Genomic DNA, 22,030 nt, shown 5'->3' with positions numbered 1-22,030 from the left:
ATCCATAGCTTTACAAGAGTTGGGCTGCTTAGGAACTAATGCAATGGTAGTAGAGTTAAAGGCTGACATCATTCTAGAGGATTCAAAAAAATACCTCACAGTAGCTATAAAATCTGCTCCAACAATGTCCCAGGCAAATTGAAAAAAACCAGCAGTGTATCCATCAGGGCCAGGAGCCTTATCCTTGCCCTGATTCCAAATGGACACTCTGATTTCATCATTAGAAACAACTTTCACTAAGTCAGCATTAGCACCTTCAGGGAGTGTATAACCCAGCAGGTCCCTTAGGAATTTGTCAGAATACCCCAGCACATTTTCATCAACATATCCAATCTGCCTTGTGAAGTAATTCACCAATTCTTCAGCCATAAAATCAAAAGTTTCTAGTTTATTACCCCTCTCATCAACCAGTACTCTTATTGTGTTTCTCTTCCTTTTGGCTGCAACTTGAGAATGGAAGAACTTAGTGCATTGATCTCCATCTTGCAGCCAATCAACCTTAGCTTTCTGCTGATAGAACAACATTTCAGCCTTCTCTAATTCAACAAGCTCTTGATATAATTTTTTCTCTTCTGCCACATCACCTGGGTTCCCTCCAGTTAAAATCACAACCTGTTGTTTCTCCAATTGTTCTATCTTTTTAGCAATTTTCTCAGAGATATTTGAGTAGCATCTTTTATTAAGAGATTTCAACACAGGCTTCAGCCTCTTCATTTTGTAGAACAAAGCTTGCATAGGGTCCCCCTTGCACATCATCAGTGCAAGACTACCCAACAACCTCCTTGAAGTCTGGATGTAATGCCCAGAAATTAAAGTATTTAAATGGTTTTGGCCTTGAAGCAAGGTTCTCATGGAGGTACCAAGCAACTTCCATGCAATGGTCAAATACTCCAGCATGAGAATTCGGGAATGCCTCACACCATTTATCATTAACTAGCACTCTATCTAACTTACCAGCTAGGAAGCCCTCTTCATGTTTATTAGACCAAGTGAAAACAGGTCCAAAAAAAATGGTGATCCACTAACCCCAGATTTGCCATACAATTCCTTAAGTCCTCCATTTCTGATGTGAGGTGCCCATATTCATAATTTGAGCTCTCCACATCTTCAACAATTACATTAAAATCCCCCCAACAATCCAAGCATTGCTTCTAACCAACGAGCTAACTTCAGCAAGTTATTTTCATAACTCCTTCCTATAAGCACCACTGTTAATGCCATACACAGCAGAAACAAGCACATTTCTACCACACAAGCAGCCCTGAATGGTAACAGATTGATCAGCCACTTTCAGTACTGAGAAATGCAAATTCTTCTTCCACAGAATCCAGATCCTACCATTCTCCAAGCATCTATAATTCAGCAATAGTTCCAATCCTTAGAAAACTGTGCAACAATATCCTGAGCCATATTTTCTTTAATTCTAGTTTCAAGCAAACAAAGAATCTCAGCCTGCATCTCTCAACACGAATCATAACACTTTTTTTTTGGGTAATTAAAACCCCTAATATTCCAAAAAAACCACAGTCATGAGGTAGGAATAGGAATGGTACCTCCCACTGGCTCACCAAGTCTCTTTGTCTTATCAAGATGATCTTTCTTCTTGCCTTTCATTTCCAGCAGTATGTTTTCAACACCATGAGATGCAAGACTAGGCTTCCTTCCCACTCCCTCAGCCTCCTCCAACAAAGATCCCAAAACTTCAAACTTATTGAAGGAGCTAGCAACAAAACCTTTCACATTTTCACCCTTTTTCCCCTTACCTCTTCGATGAGATACATGGTCTAGAGATAAAGAAACATCACCTTTAGGTGCCACTCTCACCACACTGCTAGTAGCCTTGTCTTTTTCAATAATCTTCAACTTTTGCCCGGCAGCTGACTGTTCCTTATAAGACATCTCTCCAGCCTCCACATTGTCCACTAGAGCTGATCCAGGCACATCTTTATCAGTAGCAGAACTCTGCCCAACATTCTCATTCTCCATAATGGCCTTTAATTTAGCTTCACCCAATGGCTTTTCCAGACTGGCTTCCACTAAATTTCATATCTCAGTCTCAGATGTTTCAGGGGCCTTGTCCTTGACTCTCCACTCCCTTTTCCCTTCTACTCCACCAACAGTGCAAATTTTATCTGAGTGGCTAAAGATCTTACATTTAGAGCAGCATGAAGGAAACCAAGGAATGGCCACCTTCACAATGCATATTGTCCCATCTTGCAGCTTGATTGCAATCGAACGAGGCAACCGAGCACTAGCCTTAACTTCAACACATACCTTTGCAAATTCTAGCCGTTCCTTAGAAGCTGTGATCGAATCCATATACAATGGGACACCTAGGGCACTAGCAACATAACTAAAACCTTTTTTAGAGAACAACTCAAGAGGAACATTAAACAACTGAACCCACATTGGCATCCTTTCCAGATTGAAATCAAGGCGCTTCATATTAGGTTTCCACTTCCTCAGCACCAACGGTTTATGTTGGATATATCAGGGACCGTTCCCAAGAACCAAGTCTCGGCTAGCACCATTAGCGAATGAGAAAATGTAAAGATTAGAACCAGCAATACTAACCTTAACAATCGATTTCCCCCACATAATTTCTACCAGCTTCTGCAAGGAACCAAAATTGGGCGACGACCCAATAAATTGCCCTACCAGAGAGAACTGTCACTCCGAGATCCCCTCCTCAAAAACAACACTCGGAGGAACCACCGTCGTGAAACCCTCATTACACTCCAGAGGGAAAAAGTCCAGTGATTGCTCCTCAACACCAGAGAACAAGCTCCTCCAATCCATAACCTAAAACAGTTACCTAGATTCCATTTCGAATGAATCAAGCAAATCAAATCAACAAGAACCAGGGGAAGAACAATAGACTTGCTATCGTGAGAGAAAACATTTATTCCCTAGAACTACTTTATTTGGTATTCTTATATTTTTGGCTATTCGATTATTGTTTATTTTTTCAAACCTCTCTTTTCTGGCCTTAATGGCTTCATTGGATTCAAACACCTTAATGGCTTCATTGGATTCAAACACCTTAATGGCTTCATTGAATTCAAACAAAATAACAACGAAAAAAAAAATACCGTCATGGGCAAAACGTGCTTCATCTCCAACTTTGTTTATATAAAAATCCCTCATCCATGTTCGCAAGATATTTTATATATAGTTCACTAAGTTAATAATACAAGAGTGAACTTTATGACTTTATCATGAGAAATTTATACAGTGGAAATAAATCATTAGCATAACCTTTTTAATTTGTAATTAAATATGATTTTTTTTATTTTAAATAAAATATCAAATCATATTTGTATAAAAGTATCAAGATTAATTTAAATGAAATGAAGAAGTTTAAATCGTTTTTAATATTTAAACTTATTACAACCGATATAATTCTAAAAACAGCTTATTACAATCGTTTTTTAGTTTCCCGTAATAAGTAACTGCTTCCTTTAGTCAATAGTAATTATAATTATTACACCATTAAATAGTTAAGTTATGTTCTTGATAACGGGTTTGTGTTATAATTATATTTTAAATACTACATATTTGTATAAATTTATATTTTATTTTTCATATAACACTCATTTTATTTTTTTCCGTTATCAAATTGTAATTATTTTTTTGACATAATCGTTGCCGGCTAATCCAGGCCGTCCATCGAATAAAGGCTGTCAATTAAAAAAATAATAAATTTCTCATTAAAATGATTGGACAGTGAGTCCACGCGCCTACCCCAAGAACGCGTTAACGAACAAATCGCTCTTTTAGCGGCATCAATTTTCACTTCGCCTCCACTCCTACTTTCTTGCGCTTATAATAACCGCTTTCTTTCACCCTCTCGCTTCTCATCTCATAATATTCCAATTAAGAAGCCGGTAGTCATCTCTCTCTCTCTCTCTCTGTGTTTGAAAACTAAGCACAGCTCAAATAAAACGAATTTGAAACTCGGAGATTTTGAATTTTTTTCTGCTTTTTTTGAAAGCCTTTTTACTGCTTTATGAACTCTGTTTTTTCTCTGTTTGGAAATTTGCGTTTCCTTAAGAGGTTCCGGCAGTGAAAAAGAATGGGAACGAGTTGGAACGAAGAGGTAACGATCTGCTACTCATTGTGCTGTCAGGATCGACGATCCTCCAAGCACATCCGTGACAACGTTCACGGCAACATCTACCTTTATAAGGTGTTAGCTTCACTTCCATTTCCGAACTTGCATCTGTGTTTCGATAATATAAACCGGTTTTTTATTTAGTTTATATAATAGAATGTTTTTCTATATAGAACGAAATTTTAATCAGTGAAGTATAAAGAAAAGCTTAGGAATCTACAAATCTCATCGTAGAGACAGTTCAGAAGAATATTAGAAACACTAGTATAATTTAGCGAAAAAGAAACGAGAATTGAAGAACTGGCGGATATGTTGCATAGATTTAGAAGTTTCTACTCTTTTTTAAGCGGAAAAGAATTGTGAAGGAATAACGAATATCTTGAATTGATTAAGATGTTTCTACTTTAGAATAGGGACAGAGCACAAAATTAATATAATGTGGATAATTAAAGTTTTGCTTAAGATATAGTATTTGACCTGTTGATTTGCTGTTAATGCAGTTCTTCTTAAAATTTGTTGACACGGAGCAGTTTCAAAGGCAAGCTTGATTTGATTTGTTGAAATCATGCACCGTTTTTTTTTTTTTTTTTTTTACGTATATAATTAGAAATTACTAGTTTTGATGATTTTATTGTATACAGCAGACTTCGCGATCTAAAGCAACTTGGTAAGCTGAACTTCCTTACATCAGGTTTTTATGAGCTTGATCCGTTTGCTGATCTATGCTGCTAGCTTTTCAGGTCTTTCGCACATGGTGTACCCGGGAGCTGTTCATTCTCGCTTTGAGCATTCACTGGGAGTTTATTGGCTGGCTGATGAAGCTGTCCATACAATTAAAGCTCACCAAGTAGGAAAATGACTTCACATTCTGTTGGTTTTCATTCTGACCCCCATTATATTGAGACATTCTCTTTATTCGCATGGCATACTTGTAGGGCTCGGAGATCAGCATTAAGCGATGATATCAACACAGTAAAACTTGCTTGTAATCATTCTTGTTGCCGATTTTTCCTTTCTTTTGAGCCATCTCTTATCCTCGTTTTCTGTATCTAACCTTTTTCCCCCTGTTGCTGGTTACTTGTTTAGGACTTTTGCATGATGTTGGACATGGACCGTTCAGCCATCTGTTTGAGCGCGAGTTTCTTCCTCAGATGCTTAATGGATATGAATGGTGATTCTTACATTCATCTCTGGATATAGATTGTTAGTGTTGTCTGAGATGCAAGCACTGGGTGCATATAATGCATTAGCTCATTATCCTAAGAATCAAAACACGATTTGTTTCTAGGCACTGTCTAGTATTTTTCACTGTTAAAATTATTTCTGCCGCGAGTTTTATGCTCTCTTTTTTTCCATTATGTTAAACAATAAAAATTTTCAATTTATGCTACCTTCTATGCTTGTTTCATATAGATGACAATGTTCCAAAGTTGACATCGTATATTACGCATCTAAATCTAATACAAGACGGAAGTTACTGCGGTTTATATTGATCTCTGAATGCTTGTTTAAATATCTTAGGTCTCATGAGGACATGTCAGTGAAGAAGATTGATTACATTGTTGATGAGCACAACATTGAAATAGATGCTGCAATGCTTAAGAATGTGAAGGTCGAATTATGTTCTGTGAAGTTCCTTTTGCACTATATACATGGAAATTAGCTATTTGAAATGAGGGGATTGATATAACTTCGCCATTTCAACAGGACATGGTACTTGCTAGCTCTGCAAATGCTTCACAAAATGTAAGCGAGTAATTACAACAATTTACCTAAATCTTGTATGTTCCATCACATTATTGCCTGTTTTTGATTTCTTCATCAATTTCTCTGCCATCACAATTTTAAATTTCCTTTGATGTAGACTGTGAACGAAAAGTGTTTTCTGTACGACATTGTTGCAAATGGTAGGAATGGAATAGATGTTGATAAGTATATTGATTTTCCATACCGAGAATGAATTTTAAAACTGACTACACTTTTGGTTTCGAAAGGAGAGTCGATGATTACATTTCCTTGCAGATTTGACTACATTGTACGTGACTCTCGCGCTTGTGGCCTTGGCTGCAATTTTCAGTTTCAGAGGTAGGGATAGGTTTAATAATGATCATCAATTATTGGTTAATACATAATGTGATGGGCTGTTAAGTTTCAAGCTAATTTAACAATTCTGCATCTGTAAAGTTGCAGTTATTGAGCATATTTTGTAGTGGTACACATTCTTCATGTTCATTTTAACTTGCAGGTTAATGGAAACAATGAGAGTGATGGATGACGAGATATGCTACCGGGCGAAGGATTGTTAGTATTTGTCCAAATTTATTATCTTCATCTAACAATTACATCTTCAGCTAACATCTGCTATGTTTCTGACAGATCTGACTGTCCACAAGTTATTTGCTACTCGAGCTGATTTACATAGAACAGTTTACACACATGCTAAAGTAAAGGGACGCTGCAACTAACTCTGTTTTGTCCATAACTTCAAAATGTTAATTCTGTCGTATTTGGAGCCTATTTTTAAGAAGAATTTTTAATCAGTAAATGTAATGGCATTGATGCTTTTCCACTTTTTCATATTTCTCCAGGCAATAGAATGTTGGGAAATAAACAGAGTACGAGTAATTTCCCTATAGCCAGATTAGTGAAAATGCGAAATAAAAGCGGAAAAATAATACCCGAAATTGATAACGGAGTTCAGCCAATTTTGCTTACATCTCCGGACTGCTGCAGATCTTTTACTAAAAAAAAAATTTACAGGTGTTTACAAAACACTCACTACTAGCAAGAAAGCTCTCTAGTATTTGGAGAAAGAAATGATTTGGGATTTGGGATGATTTTGAAGCTAAATGAGATAGTGTATCTATAGTTGAAACTTAGGGACTAATCTTTGAAAATACCCTAAAGTGCAATGACTAAAGTAAATTTACCCATTCCTATTTTCAACAAACATCTACTAAACTTTACCAAACTTTGAAAAACATTTTTCAAATAAACATTTACCAAACTTTGAAAAATATTTTTCAAAGTTGGTTGCCAAACTTTAAACTAACTTTTAACAATCTCTCACTTGAAGACTGATTTTAATCTGTCTTCATACCTCGATCAATGCAGCAGTATTTCTGGTCTTGTTACTCTAGCATGCAAACTGAAGCTGAACACAACTTTAGTTTGTCCGTAGTCACCGTCTTTGTCAACATGTCTACCAGATTTTGAGCTCCACTAATCTTTTCAAGTTTCAAAATCCAATCTTCCAGAAGTGATCGTATAAAATGATATCTCAATTGTATGTGCTTCGTCCTGGAATGAAAAGACGGATTCTTTGCTAGATGGATAGCACTTTGACTATCGTAATACAAGACATTATTTTCTTGTTTCTTGCCTAACTCTTCCAAGAAACTTTGGAGCCAAACCATCTCCTTGCTAGCTTCCGTAACAGCGACATATTCTGCTTCAGTTGTGGAGAGAGCAACTATCTTCTGTAGTTGAGAAACCCAACTTACTGCAGTTCCTCCTAGAGTATAGACATACCCTGTAGTGCTCCTTCTGATGTCAATATTTCCGGCTAAGTCAGCATCTACATAGCCTGTCAGTATCGTATCTCCACCTTTGAAACAAAGTGCTTTGTTTGTAGTACCCCGCAGATATCTGAGGATCTATTTGACTGCTTCCCAGTGTACCTTGCCCGGATTATTCATGTACCTGCTAACAGCTCCCACTGCTTGAGCAATATCTGGTCTGGTACAAACCATGGCATACATTAGACTTCCAATTGCTGAGGCATACGACACCTTCACCATGTGTGCATGTTCTTCCTCCATCTTTGGTGACTGTTCTTTGGAGAGTCTAAAATGAACACCTAAAGGTGTACTTACTGGTTTAGCATATTGCATGTTGAACCTGGAGAGTACTTTTTTGATGTACTCAGCCTGTGATAACATCAAAGTCCCCGACTTTGTGTCTCTCTTGATCCTCATCCCAAGAATCTGCTTTGCAGCGCCCAGATCCTTCATAGCAAACTGCTTCGACAATTTTTGCTTCAAGTGTATAATCTCTTGCATGTTTGAGCCTGCAACGAGCATGTCATCAACGTACAACAATAAAATAATGAAGCTATTGTCGAACCTCTTAATGTAGCAATAATGATCTGCTTGGCATCTGGTAAAACCACTGCTACCCATGAAGCTATTGAACTTCTTGTATCACTGTCTAGGAGCTTGTTTTAAACCATACAAGCTCTTCTTCAACCTGCATACCAGGTTTTTCTTGCCCGCCTCTATGAAGCATTCTGGCTGCCTCATATAGATTTCTTCCTCCAAATCACCATGAAAGAAAGCTGTCTTTACATCTAACTGCTCAAGATGTAAATTCTCTACAGCTACAATTTTCAATATCAGTCTGATTGTAGACAGCTTCACGACTAGAGAGAAAATTTCATTGTAGTTAATACCTTCTTTTTGTTGAAAACCTTTGACAACCAATCTCGCTTTGTAGCGTTTGCTCCCATCGTGCTCTTCCTTGATCCTGTAAATCAACTTATTGTGGAGCGCTTTCTTGCCTGGTGGTAATTCAGCTAATTCCTACGTCTGATTTGACATAAGCGAGTCCATCTCATCTTTCATGGAAGACTCCCACTTGATTGAATCTTCCACTTACATTGCTTCATCATAGCACACTGGTTCACCATTGTCAGTCAGCAATAAGTAGTGCAAAGAAGGAGAATACCGTTGGGTTGGTTTAGGAATTCTGGAGGAGCGTCTCAGTTCTGGTGTGCCTGGTTCTTCTTGAACTGCTTCAGGATTGATCTGAACATCATTTATAGAAATCTCCTCGAACTCAGCAAATTCCTTTGTTTCAGCTTCAGTATTGGAGCTACTTGATTCTACGGTTGACCTGTCTTTGTACATCACATTCTCATTGAAAATGACATCTCTGCTTCTGATGATTTTTCAATTTTCGTAGTCCTAAAATCGATAACTGAACTCATCACCGTCATAACCAACAAAGGCACATTTTTTGGACTTAGCATCAAGTTTGCTTCTTTCAGCAGAGTCTATGTATACATAAGAAATACAACCAAACACTCTTAAGTGTGAAAAGTTTATTTCTTTCTTTCTCCAAACTTCCTCTGGTATTCTACCATCCAAAGGAACTGAGGGCCCACGGTTGATCAGGTAAGTTGCAGTGTTGATAGCTTGAGCCCATAGAAATTTGGGCAATTCGGCATGTATCCTCATGCTTCTGGCACGTTCATTCAGAGTTTTGTTCATGCGCTCTGCTACGCCATTCTGTTGTGGTGTCATGGGAACTGTTGTCTCCATCTTGATCCCATTGTTTGCGCAAAATTCTCTGAATCTATGATTTTTGTACTCTCCTCCATTATCAGACCTCAATTGCTTGACTTTCAGACCAGTCTCATTTTCCACCATGGCCTTCCATTTTCTAAAGGTATCAAAGACTTCTAATTTTTTCTTCAGAAAATAAACCCATACCTTCCTTGTAGAATCATCGATGAAGGTGACATAATATAATGAGCCTACAAGAGATGGAATTGCCCATACATCATTATGAACCAACTCTAACTTTTCAGCCTTGGGTGTCTTACCAATCTTTGCAAAATTGAATTTCTTTTGTTTGCTAAAGATGCAATCCTTGCATAGTCTGACATCTACATTCTTTAGATCCGACAGCTTCCCTTTTGTCAAAAGTGTCTTCATCCCTTCCTCGCTCATATGGCCAAGCCTTTGGTGCCATAGGTTTGATTTTCCATCAGCATATGCTACTGTAATGATATTCTCTAAGTTTGAGGTTACATAGAGAGTACCAGTCTTCTTACCACGAGCAATGACGAGTGCTCTTTTTGTAATCTTCCATTCACAGCCTGAAAAGGTTGTACTATAACCTTCTCCATCAAGCTGTCCTACGAAAATCAAATTTATTTTTAGGCCAGGAATATGTGTCACACCTTTCAGCGTCTAGGTGGTCTGGTTTGGCAGCTTTAGTCGGATGTCTCCTCTTCCGACGATCTTCAAGGTTTCATCATCAGCTAGATGAATCTTCCCAAAATCACCACTGACATAGTTCTCCATGATTTCTCGGTATGGAGTGGAGTGGAAAGATGCCCCTGAATCCAAGATCCATGATTCAATCGGACTGTTGACGCTTAGAATCATGGCATCACATGTCTCCTCTGTCATGTTGGTAGGTTCCTGTACGTCGGTATTTTTCTTCAGTGCTCGGCAATCTCTTTTAAAGTGACCCTTCTTGCCGCAGTTATAACAGGTAAAATCTTTCTTCCCCGTTCTTGATTTTTCCCTTCTGGATTTGGATCTGCCACAATTTGAATTTCTTTCTGAAGTTCTCCCTCTGGACTCCGTGTGCAAGGCTGAGGAGGTTGATGCTTCACCTGATTCTCTCCGTCGAATTTCTTCGCTCAGTACCAGATCCTGAACATCGTCGAATTTTAATTTGTTGTTTCCCGACAAGCTGCTGACTCCTGTAACAGTAGCATTTCAACTGTCTGGTAGAGATGATAAGAGAATTAAAGCTCGAACTTCATCATCGAATTCAATTTCCACGGAACTCAACTGGATTGTGATTGTGTTGAGTTCATTTAAGTGTTGAGCCACTGATGCCCCTTCCGCCATCCGCAAATTGAATAATCGCCTCATCAAGTGAATTTTGTTTGAGGCTGATGGCTTCTCATACATACTGGAGAGAGCCGCCATAAGACCCGCCGTGGTCTTTTCCTTTGCTATGTTGAAAGCAACATTGCAGGACAACGTCAGTCGGATAACTCTGAGGGCTTATCTGTCGAGAAGAGCCCAGTCTTAATTCTTCATGACCTCTGGTTGCTTTCCTAAGAGAGGTTGATATAGATTTTTCTGGTACAAAAAATCTTCAATCCGCATCTTCCAAAAGTCAAAGTTTGCACCATCGAACTTTTCAATTTTCATTTTCCCTTCGTCTGCAGCCATCGCTCCCACTCGAATTTGTCTTCTTTGGATCGTTCTGACAATTTTTGCGAACCACCGTGTATTAGAATATCTCCGTCGACAAATTCTTATCGCCGACAAAAAGTCACTATTCACAAAATTCACTATTCATGTAAATAGTAATGAATAGTAACCTCTCAAAAATTGACAAAATTCACAACCAAAAGCTCTGATTACCAATTGTTGGGAAATAAACAGAGTACGAGTAATTTCTCTATAACCAGATTAGTGAGAATGCGAAATAAAAGCGGAAAAATAATACCCGAAATTGATAACGGAGTTCAGCCAATTTTGCTTACGTCTCCGGACTGCTGCAGATTTTTTACTAAAGAGAAAATTTACAGGTATTTACAAAACACTCACTACTCTCAAGAAAGCTCTCTAGTATTGGGAGAAAAAAATAATTTGAGATTTGGGATGATTTTGAAGCTAAATGAGCTAGGGTATTTATAGTTGAAATTTAGGGACTAATCTTTGAAAATACCCTAAAGTACAATGACTAAAGTGAATTTACCCATTCCTATTTTCAACAAACATTTTTTGTGATACTGAAACTAATTTAATTTAATATTACCGGCGGTGTTCGGATTTCTTGATCGGGATTACGAGACTGATTTCAAATTTCCGATACGAGATGAGCTCATAAGTAACCTGCTGCCTTCATTTTATCAAGATATGATTGTCAGTGTATACTCCAAGAAATCTGAACTGGTATTCTTCTAAAATTCTTAGATTTAATTTCCATGTTATTGATGATATATGAAATATGTATATCTATATGTATGTAGGTAGGAGCAGTTTCTAAGGCCTTTGAAAATTATCAGCTAAAGACATACGGAAGGAAAGCACAAGTTCATGATACTCCTGAGAAGAAGAAAAGCCGGAATAGAAAATAATCACCCACAACTTTCATATATACTAGTACAATATAATACTCATTTTACTAATTCACAATACTCGTATGGCTTGACAGAGTAATTTCCCTAACAAGATTTAAATACTAAGAAACTGGCTATGGCATGCATCTAAAATTCTGTAGCTCTAACCCATTTTCTCCAAGGTTCATCTCTTGTGCATCATATGCTTTGCAGGTAATAAAAATATTAATCGGTTCCTGTGCTGTTACTATGTAAGATATTTTCTGTTTTCTTGTTTTTGTTTTTGTTTTCTTGATCGATAATTGATCATGTAAACTTCTCACGGAAATTGAAGTACTTGGGTTTCGGTGATGGAAATTAATTTATTTGTTTTTTCTTTAAATTATATGAAATAACTAAATCTCCAACATGTGTTCTCGATCTAAAAATTGAATTCATGCAGATGTAGGGAAAATAATAATGAAATGAAATCCACTTCAATCAAAAGATAAAAGTCATTAAATATGAGATAAAAATCACTATACATTATCTATTTAAAATATATATATTTGTATTTTTAAATAAGGATACCTATGGCAGATAACAGTGATTAATCTTCTCATCATAATTTTTTTAAAAAAGTAAAAAAAAAACACTATTAAATATGCTCGATTTTCATCAATAAAAATTGAATTAATGTTTGTATAATTAAAGGGTAATATATAAATTATTGTTTATCAATTTAAAATAAAATGTTTAGAATCACCATATTAAATTAAAATTAAAATTAAAATTTTATATATACAACCACATCAAATTCAAATTCACATATTAAATTATACATAAAATTAAACTTGATGTATAAATTCATTTTTATCCTTTTCAATAAAGAAAAACGATTCCTAATGAAAATTATCACATTCAATGTAAATCCCTAGAACCGGTTGGATGTTATGATAAAATCTAGGCAGTCACATATCGTATTCAGAAATTCTTTTCATATTTAAAATAGAGTTGAAATCCATATATCAGTGAGATTCATACGATAACATATATGTATACATATATCGGAAAAAACAGTATAAAACATATACATAACAAAATACCAATATACAAATATATCAAAACAGTAGCAAAAACACGTCACCAAAGTATAACAAAAAGGGCATATAGGGATATACAGTGGTACATAAAAATAAGGAATGGTCGGTCCTCCTGATGCCAAGTCTGCTAGCCTACTGTCTATTACTATATGAAAAGGTTAAAATTTACATAATGAGCTAAAAAGCTCAGTGTGATCCTTGCGGTGTATAAAAACAGATAGATAAAATACTTCAGTAAAAATCAGTTCACCAAACATGTTTAAAAAAATATGAACACTACCCCATCCAATCATCAGAATGTGTAGATTCCCTAGGACCATACACCCACTTGTATACCCAGTAAGAGCCTTATACATATATCATAAGGACCTGCGGTAAGGGCTTACCATGTGCACAAAGCAGAGGAGCCTGCGATAAGGTCTTATAAGTCGTAGACTAGGCCTAAGATACTTCCTCCAATAATACCCCAACGACAGTAATAAACATGTATGTATTCGAGTGAAAACGATAGTTTAATCTATTAAAAAATGAAAATATTTCATATTCAAAAATCAGATAAAGAAATACAGTAACTAGAGATCATATCAAAAATATACAGTAAATCATATATAAAATAAACATCATTCAGAAAATCATGTGTCATGTCGTAAAAATATCCAGTATCATCATAAATCTAAAACAATTCATATATGTAGTTTAAAAGAGTAATGTAACACCATCAAGAAACACCCATGCACCGGTCTAATTAGTTTGATAAGGAAGCCTACTAGTAGGTCTGTTGATCACGATAAACAATTTACGAATGGTGTGGATCTGAGGGACGAGAAGCACTGGATCTAATTGACCATGGGTTGGGAGAAACACAAGTACCTTCATAAAAATATACACTCGAATCAATTACATAATCAAAACTTAAATAAGCAGGCAAAAATGCTAAAAATACCAAGCATTTTCGGATTAACGGGCTCGATTCAGGACTTTCATGTCATAATTTGGCAAAATAGACCGCAAAATTGGACTCAGGACGTCGAAAAACATACGGGTGGAGGTTTTCAAATAAAATCAACGGTGGCCAATGGTTGACCAGTTTAGTTCGGCTGGACCGGTTCGGTTCAGGTCGGATCGAATCGGGTAGGCGGGTTGGGCCAAATCGGGTAAGCGAGTCAGGTCAACCTGTTTCTATAAGCCCACCATAAGGTGGACCTTCCCCATGCGCATGAACGACGTGTGGGGGCGCATAAGAGGCCTTTGGATGGTCGAAAAAATTCTGGAAAAAAAATCCTATATGCATTTTAAGGGGTTTTGAGACACTTACCAAACTTGGTTTACAACGGCGAACGATGGAGACTCGAGTTCGCAACGTTAGAAACTTGATCTTCTTCACCCCGTCACACGTCGACGGCAACAAAGGCAAGGCGAACACCGGTAGACTCGAGACGACACAATGAACACGATGGTACGGGAGGTGTCAAAACCGGAGCAACAGTCGACGACAAAACGTCAATTGAAGTTTGCTTACTAAAAGAGGAAAACTTGAAGAGAAAGAAAAGAGGGTTCCTAAAGAATGGATCTTTTCAAATTTGGGGTTATATAATCACTTAAAAAGAAAAATGATATAATTGCATAAGAGATACTTCGGTTTTAGTTACTTTCAGAATTTGGATCTGAATTTAATTAAAATTTCACTTTGGTCCTCAAATTTAGTTCTTGAAATAATTTTTAAAAAAAATTTAAGCCCTAAAGTGGGGTGTGACATTCAATTTAAGTTAAAACTACTTTACCCCCAATTAAAAAGGGTCATGTTATGGGGAATTGTCAAATCTTTTTAATGCTAGATCTGGGCTGTTAGATTGAGAGTAGGGCTTGTAAATGAGACGAAACAGATCGCGAGCTACTCGAGATCGACTCGATCAAGGCTCGATAAATACTCGGATCGAATGGATTCGACTCGAGTTCTTAACGAGCCGAAACAAACTACTTGATATTCGACTCGAAATGCTCGTGAGCAGCTCGAAAACATAATATATTAAGATTTTATTTTTTAAAAAAATAAATTATTAATAATATTAACATTTATGTATTGATTTTTAAAAAAAATAAAGTAATATCTTCATGTATTTAAGGTTCAGGTTCGAGTTTGAGGCTTCAATCGAGTTAAGTTTAAGAATTTTTTTCTTCATTTCGAGCTGCTCACGAGCTTCAGTTCAGGATTTCAAGTTCGAGTCGAGCTTGAAAATTTTAAGCTCGCGAGTTTTCGAGCCGAGTCGAACTTCATTTAAGAGTTTTCGAGTCAAGTCGAACTTTATTTCAGAGTTTTCGAGTCAAGTCAAACTTTATTTCAGAGTTTTCGAGTCGAGTCGAGCTCAACACTACTCGATCGTTTACACCCCTAATTGAGAGAACGAATTCATGAGGGAAGTAGTGGTCAAAGTAGTGGTCAAAGAGTGGGAGTTGGCCTTCATCTTTGGCACGTTTGACGGTTTCGTCGACTTTGAAGGCGGTACGGTTGTAGACAGAGATTGGGTAGCTATTTTCTTCGACATTTAGAGTGAGGTTTTGGTTCATGATGGCTAAGCCTATACGAGAAAGAGCAATTGAGGCTTCCATTTTAGGAGGTGGCAGAAATGGCGGTGGAAAAGAGGAGAAAAGGGGTCAAATATAGTGGATTAAATTTATTAAATTAATTTAAATTATGACCAAATTTAAAAAGTATAAGTTATGAGGATGAAATATGTAATTATACCAAATTTATTAATCATTACATTAATATCTTCATTAAAATTTAACGACATGTTGTTTGATTGAAACTATCTAAATAGTTATGTGATCATATTGCTAAAATTAAAAGTATAGTAATCATATCGATACCAATCTCATGGTTAAATAATCATTTGAATAGTGTACGGCTTTACGCTATAAATTATTCAAATATTATTATCTAAATATAAATTAAAGTTTAAACTATAAGTAAAATATTTGAATCTGTTAAGTTTGATGATTAATATTTGTTTTCTTTTACAAGTAAATATATATTTTTATTTCGTAACCCGAAATCAGATTCGGATATGTGGATTCACATTGGATAAATGAATATGCAACAAATCTTATGAAGGCAGCAATTGGATGAGAAACTGAATTTTCTTGGGTCTTTTAAATCTTAAATTTTCCAGGCAAGGAAATTACCGATGTTTGTTAAAATGTTACAAGAACATTAACCAGTCAACAAAAACAAGGTAGTTGTTATTACTATTTGACTAGCAAAATGAAGAACCCAAACTTGTGTTAATCTTGGTTTTATGTTACAGTTACCTGTTTCCTGCTTAGAGAACTCTATAATTTAACACGAGCCTAGATTTTCAGACCAGAAGAAGACCATGTTAGAAGACAAAGCTGACTCTCGGTGTTCCACGTTCATCATCCCTATGTTCTTAATCCTTATTACGGGTGTAAATCCATTTAGATTCTTTTAATTCATAACAATATTGTTACTCTTATCCTGAACTCTTGTATCTCTAGGGATCCATTTATGTTTGATGAAGTTACAAGTGCTTTAGATTTGCAGTTTTTTCTGCTGTTTCAGGGAATTCTTCACTAGACAGAGACAAAGAAGTGATGAATCTGAAATCTTTTCTGAAAAAAACAAAACCGAGTGAATCGAGGAAGATACGTGTAGTGGAACTGAAGGGAGCTCAAATGCATGTGATTGGCATGGCGTCTTATGCTCTAATGACGGGGCAAGAATCATTGGTATAGACCTATCAGCCAGCAAGATTTCTGGGGAAATGTTTAACAACTTCTCGGCCTTAACTGAACTTCAACATCTTGATATCTCAAGAAACACACTGAATAGAGCGGTTCTTGACGATTTGAATAGATGCCACAACCTTATGTACCTCAACTTATCACACGATATTCTCGGAGGTGAGCTGAACTTGACTGGATTGACCAGTTTAGAGAAGCTTGATTTGTTCACTAATCGGTTCTATGGGGAGGTTAAGTTTAATCTCCCAGAAATTTGCCATAGACTAGTTGTTGCAAATCTTTCAACCAACGGTTTCTCCGGTCAACTCGATTACTTCGATGGGTGCTCGAATTTGCAGTATCTGAACTTGAGCTCCAACAATTTTAGTGGTAATATTTGGACAGGGTTTGCAAGGTTAATTGAGTTTTCACTTTTTGAAAACCATGTTACAGAATCAGTCCCAACATCATGTTTTAAGGAGAATTGTGGTTTGCAGGTATTGGATTTATCAGAAAACGAATTACATGGTAAAGTTGCGGAGGAGATTTCGAATTACAAGAATTTGGTTACCCTGAATTCGATATGATGAAGAAGAAGATGATGATGATGATTCGAGAAAAAGGTTGCTCAGAGGTGCTTTGGAGGAAAAGAGGAGGAAGAGATTGTGGGAGAAGGAGGACGACTTGGCTGATAGACTGAAAGAAGAGAAAGAAATTGCCTAGGCCAAGAAAAGGGCAGAGGAGGAGCAGCTGCAACTGCAACAGCAACGAGATGCATTAAAGCTTTTGTCTGGTCGCTTTGCAAACGGAGCTGAAAAGACTGTGTTGACTGAAGAAGCTAGCAACGAGAGCAAAGATAAGGCAATTGAACAGCATTATGAGAGTGAATCAAGTCCTGAAAACCAGATAGTTGGTATTTGTTCTTCTTCTTAACTATGTCTAATTTAATTCTTGTGTTCATCTTGTTTTATATGTTCTTTTCTGAAATGAAATACGTTTTTGTATGACGGGTGATGAGAATGTGCAAAATGGTTCTGTTGATGAATCAAACACTGCCTTTGTTTCTGCCTCGGATACACGGCAGAGTGGTAATGCACCAGCAAGAAAGTTGGGTTTTGGTCTTGTTGGATCTGGAAAGAGGACTACTTTTCCATCTGTTTTCCACGAGGAGGAAGATGATGATGCACAGAAGGAGAATAAAATGAGGCCTCTGGTTCCCATTGATTACTCTAATGAGGAATTGCAGGCTGTCCAACCTGGTGCACCTTCACCAAATTTGGTTGCAGCTGCAGAATTTGCAAAGTGAATATCGAATGTTAATCCTAAAGAGGAAAAGCCTGATTCGGAAAGAGAGCGAACCAGGCGTTCATATGATAAATCTAGTAGGGATAAAGATCGTAATGATGAGGATAGAAATCGCAACAGAGACGAGACGAAAGAGAAAATCCCTGACCGGGATAGAGACCGGGAACATGGACATGGTAAGGTGAAAGCAACAGATAACCCGAAGTTTTTGGATGTGAAACAATTAATTGATATGATTCCAAAGACCAAGGAGGAACTATTTTCATATGAGATAAACTGGAATGTATATAAGCAGGTAATCATCCTTTCACATGTCCTTTTTCAAACTGTTATTTTTGAAAAATATCTGTCCTCTGGTTAGGTTAACTAGTTACATGGTGCATAAGTTAACTTCAATTGCATTAGGCTTGTTTTGTCCTTGGCATATAGGGAACTAACATGAATATTACAGTATCCACATTTCTCTTCTGCATTTGTTTGAAACAATCATCTTTGGGCAGGTATCTTTTACCTTATAATTTTAGTTTAAACCCAATTAACTCCTTGACACTAATTCTAAGATGGTACTCTCCTTTTTTGATGCACTTGTATAGCATGCATTGCATGAGAGAATGAGACCCTGGATTTCAAAGAAAATTACAGAGTTCTTGGGAGAAGAAGAGAAAACTCTGGTTGATTACATCGTATCGAGTACTCAGGAACATGTCAAGGCTTCCCAAATGCTGGAGTTGCTGCAGTCTATATTAGATGAAGAGGCAGATATGTTTGTGCTTAAGATGCTGATATTTGAGATTAAAAAAGTGGAGACTGGTCTGGCTTTGCGGTCCCGATCCTGATCTAACATTGTTGCCGTGCTGGCGGTTCATGTGTTGCTCAACGGGACTGATATTTTTTTAGCATTTAATTTTTTTTTCTTTTTTAACCTTCAAGCTTTTTTTGTCAAATCGAAGAGAAAAAACAACTGTTTATATATATACATAGCCATGTTTTATATATATTTTTTACAGTTTTTAATATTTTAAAATTAAATATTTTTTAAAAATTATATAAAATTAAAAATAGCTGATATCAATATAGATAAAAATACAAAATAACTTATATCAATTTATTAGATCTGTATTTTTTTTTGGTTAACAAATTTAATTTAAAAAAAAAAGAAAAGGCATTTAAAGACTAAAATATTTGGAGATAATTGCACAAGAAGTCTCTAAACTATGATCTCATTTTAAATTAGTATTTAAATTTTAAAATATTCTATGTTGGTCCTCAAACTATGATTTCAGTTTTAAATTAGTTCCTAAACTTTAAAATATTTTATATCAATCCTAAAACCATTAATATCATTATCTTTTTTATCTTTTTGTTATCCTACCGCTACCTCTATAATTAAAACAATTTAATTATCTTTGAAGGTCTTGCGAATTGAACTAGTGACCTAAAAAATTTCATAGGACCTTTAAAAACGTATCAAACTTTTTTTTAGAAGGTCAGCAGTTCAATTCCCAAGATCTTCAAAAATAGATTAAACTATTTTAGAAGATCACATGTTCAATTCTCATGACCTTCAAAACTTAGTAGTGTTAACGATACATTAATAGAATGATCAAAATAGAATGATACTGATAGTTTGTGGATTGATAGAATGTTCTAAAATTTAAGGACCAATTTAGAATAGGGGTCATAATGTAGGGACTTCCCTTGAAATTAACTCAAATAATTGAGGTCAAAAATATTATCAAGCTTTAAATTAAACTTTATTTGGACCATGCTAACTTTTTCTAAGGCAGTATATGTAGAATGATATTAATTAGATTCCATTTGTGTTCAAGGGACGTAAGCTTTTATGCTCCTTGTAGACATTTGGCGCCTTGTGTTTATCCCTTGTTCAAGTAATGACGGTAAATGGATATTAACTAAATTTCATTACTTTATTCACTGGAACAAACTTTTAGTTATTGACATTTATGATTCCAACAGCATCATCTCTTTGGTTTGCCTGGATTCATTTAACTCCAGATTCCAACTGAAAGATTTGGCTATTTTTCTCTCTTCAAATGGCTTTGGATTTAGCTTGTTTCAAAATGGTAAACCACAAAGCATTCCCTTTCATTCTCGTGAATGTCTTTGCTCTGTTTTCCTTCCTTGATTTCGCCTTCTCCGAGACTTCGGCGGCAGGTGATTGCATTCTCGATATTAAAAACCCTTCCTCCGCAAAGGAGCCGGATTGTGAATCAGCCAACTGGGCCGGTTTCATCGACGCCGGTTGTTGTGGTGGCGCCTTTGAAGAATACATTCATGCCCTCGGGCGGCGAGCAAACCTTACGAAAGCCATTTACTTGAATACCACGCAACAAAACAACTGCTTGGCAGCAATGGAGATCTTTGAGAAAGATGTATACAGCTGTGGTATTCAGAAGCTAACGAGTGGAGCTGGTGGCTGTTCGGACTATACCATCACTGATGTTATCGATAAGATGGGAGATAGACTCCGAAGCTTACAAGAAGATTGTAGGGTGTTAGGTACCGGTAACGGATCGCATCAATCGTGTGGTACATGTTTGAGGAGTTGGGAACAGATTAATCTTGCGGAACACGTTACCGGTGATGCTGATGTATGTAGATTTGCAGCACTGGTATATATGATAAGCAATAGGGTTGACGATGATAATTGGGTCCTTGCAGTATTTCAATGCCTTGGAGAAAGGGCTTATTCCTTAGGTAAGACAAGATAACTGTCATTGCCTCCTCGATCCCGTTTTTCAACGTAATTCGCCATAAGATCAATGATTATAAGTTATAACTATGCATATATGCTCACTTCATGATTCAATTCTGTTTTATTTTATGAAACTGCACTTTCCTTCTAACTTGCAGATGAACATGGAAGCACAACTAGCAAAAATATCCATAAGAACGGTAATCGCAACCGTAATCATCGGGAATCTCGAGTTCCAAGTCTTGATGTTTTAACATAATTATTGACTGAAAGGTGTAACACTTTGTTGATCATAATAGGTTTATGGGTTTTAATTGGAGGGTTAGCGGTAGCTTTGATAATAGTAGTCATTTCTACATGGATCTGCTACAGAGAGGAAAGAACAAATCCTGCCTGCTAGGAAAAATGGTAGTTTTTTCTGCTTAATTATTGAACCAGGCTAAGAACAGATTACTAATTGCTATTGCTAATCATCATCTTCTTAATTTACAGAGTCGGACGACTCGTTCTCCAAGCATTCCTCTTCTCAGAAGATATCTATCAAAGAAGTTTATTCAGCAACAAACTATTTCAATGCATCAAACTTCATTGGCCAAGGCATAGCTGGTTAGACCCTAACTAGGACTGTTTTGGATTTTTTTTAAGGTCATTACTGGGAGATCTTGGATCCTCATTTCGTTCCGTTATGACCAGGAAAAGTATACAAGGGTCTTCTCTCAAATGGCCAGTATGTCGCAGTTAAGCATATTATCAACGATGGACAGATTGAAACTTTTGTCCGGGAAGTCAGAAGCTTATCTCATATCAAGCATCCAAACCTTGTAGCTCTGGTCGGCTATTGCGAGAATAAAGATGAATGCTTCCTAGTGTATGAACTGTGCCATCATGGGAACCTATCAGAGTGGCTATATGGTATGTGGAGTTAAATGTCATTTAAGTTTTTGTTACATAGAGAGCCATTCACACAAACATATTGAGCAGGAAAGGATAGAGCTATTTCATGGATTCAAAGACTCAAGATTGCAATAGACGGTGCAAGGGGACTCTGGTTTCTCCACACTTATCCAGAAGGCTGCATCGTTCATCATGATATTAAGGTACATTCGAGAACATAGGAATCATTAGTCTTCTCTAATTTCGGTATATTTACGGTGTTTTCTGTTTTGTCAGCCAACAAATATCCTAATTAATGATAAATT

The 22,030-nt window shown here is 36.5% G+C and overlaps 2 protein-coding genes, 1 long non-coding RNA gene and 1 pseudogene across 3 annotated transcripts; all 4 read left to right on the top strand.

Annotated features, from left to right (window-relative positions):
• The first annotated feature begins 3,848 nt into the window (after positions 1-3,848).
• Positions 3,849-6,698, top strand: LOC120215261 (deoxynucleoside triphosphate triphosphohydrolase SAMHD1 homolog). The gene is given in 13 exon segments (XM_039212987.1): positions 3,849-4,189; positions 4,615-4,652; positions 4,759-4,781; positions 4,855-4,961; positions 5,050-5,072; positions 5,074-5,099; positions 5,201-5,285; positions 5,636-5,726; positions 5,822-5,860; positions 5,979-6,046; positions 6,137-6,199; positions 6,360-6,415; positions 6,491-6,698. Coding segments are annotated over 13 exon segments (822 nt in total). The 5' UTR covers positions 3,849-4,075; the 3' UTR covers positions 6,580-6,698.
• Positions 6,699-11,683: 4,985 nt separating this feature from the next.
• Positions 11,684-12,068, top strand: LOC120215262. Its single transcript, XR_005524924.1, has 2 exons — positions 11,684-11,820; positions 11,898-12,068. It is a non-coding gene; the product is annotated as an uncharacterized LOC120215262 (long non-coding RNA).
• A 4,783-nt stretch (positions 12,069-16,851) lies between these two features.
• Positions 16,852-18,951, top strand: LOC120215123 (annotated as a pseudogene).
• A 1,245-nt stretch (positions 18,952-20,196) lies between these two features.
• On the top strand, positions 20,197-21,949 carry LOC120215122 (probable receptor-like protein kinase At2g39360). The gene is made up of 6 exons (XM_039212887.1): positions 20,197-20,833; positions 20,990-21,043; positions 21,204-21,239; positions 21,324-21,437; positions 21,525-21,743; positions 21,813-21,949. Exons 1-6 carry the CDS (start codon positions 20,197-20,199, stop codon positions 21,944-21,946), a joined length of 1,194 nt encoding a protein of 397 aa, XP_039068818.1. The 3' UTR covers positions 21,947-21,949.
• Positions 21,950-22,030: the final 81 nt, after the last annotated feature.

This window comes from Hibiscus syriacus, unplaced genomic scaffold (genome assembly GCF_006381635.1).
Source record: "Hibiscus syriacus cultivar Baekdansim isolate YM2019G1 unplaced genomic scaffold, ASM638163v2 tig00110114_pilon, whole genome shotgun sequence".
In the NCBI taxonomy this organism is placed as follows: domain Eukaryota; kingdom Viridiplantae; phylum Streptophyta; class Magnoliopsida; order Malvales; family Malvaceae; genus Hibiscus; species Hibiscus syriacus.
The sequence above is the reverse complement of the archived record's forward strand: the minus strand, read 5'-3'. Positions and strand labels throughout refer to the sequence as shown.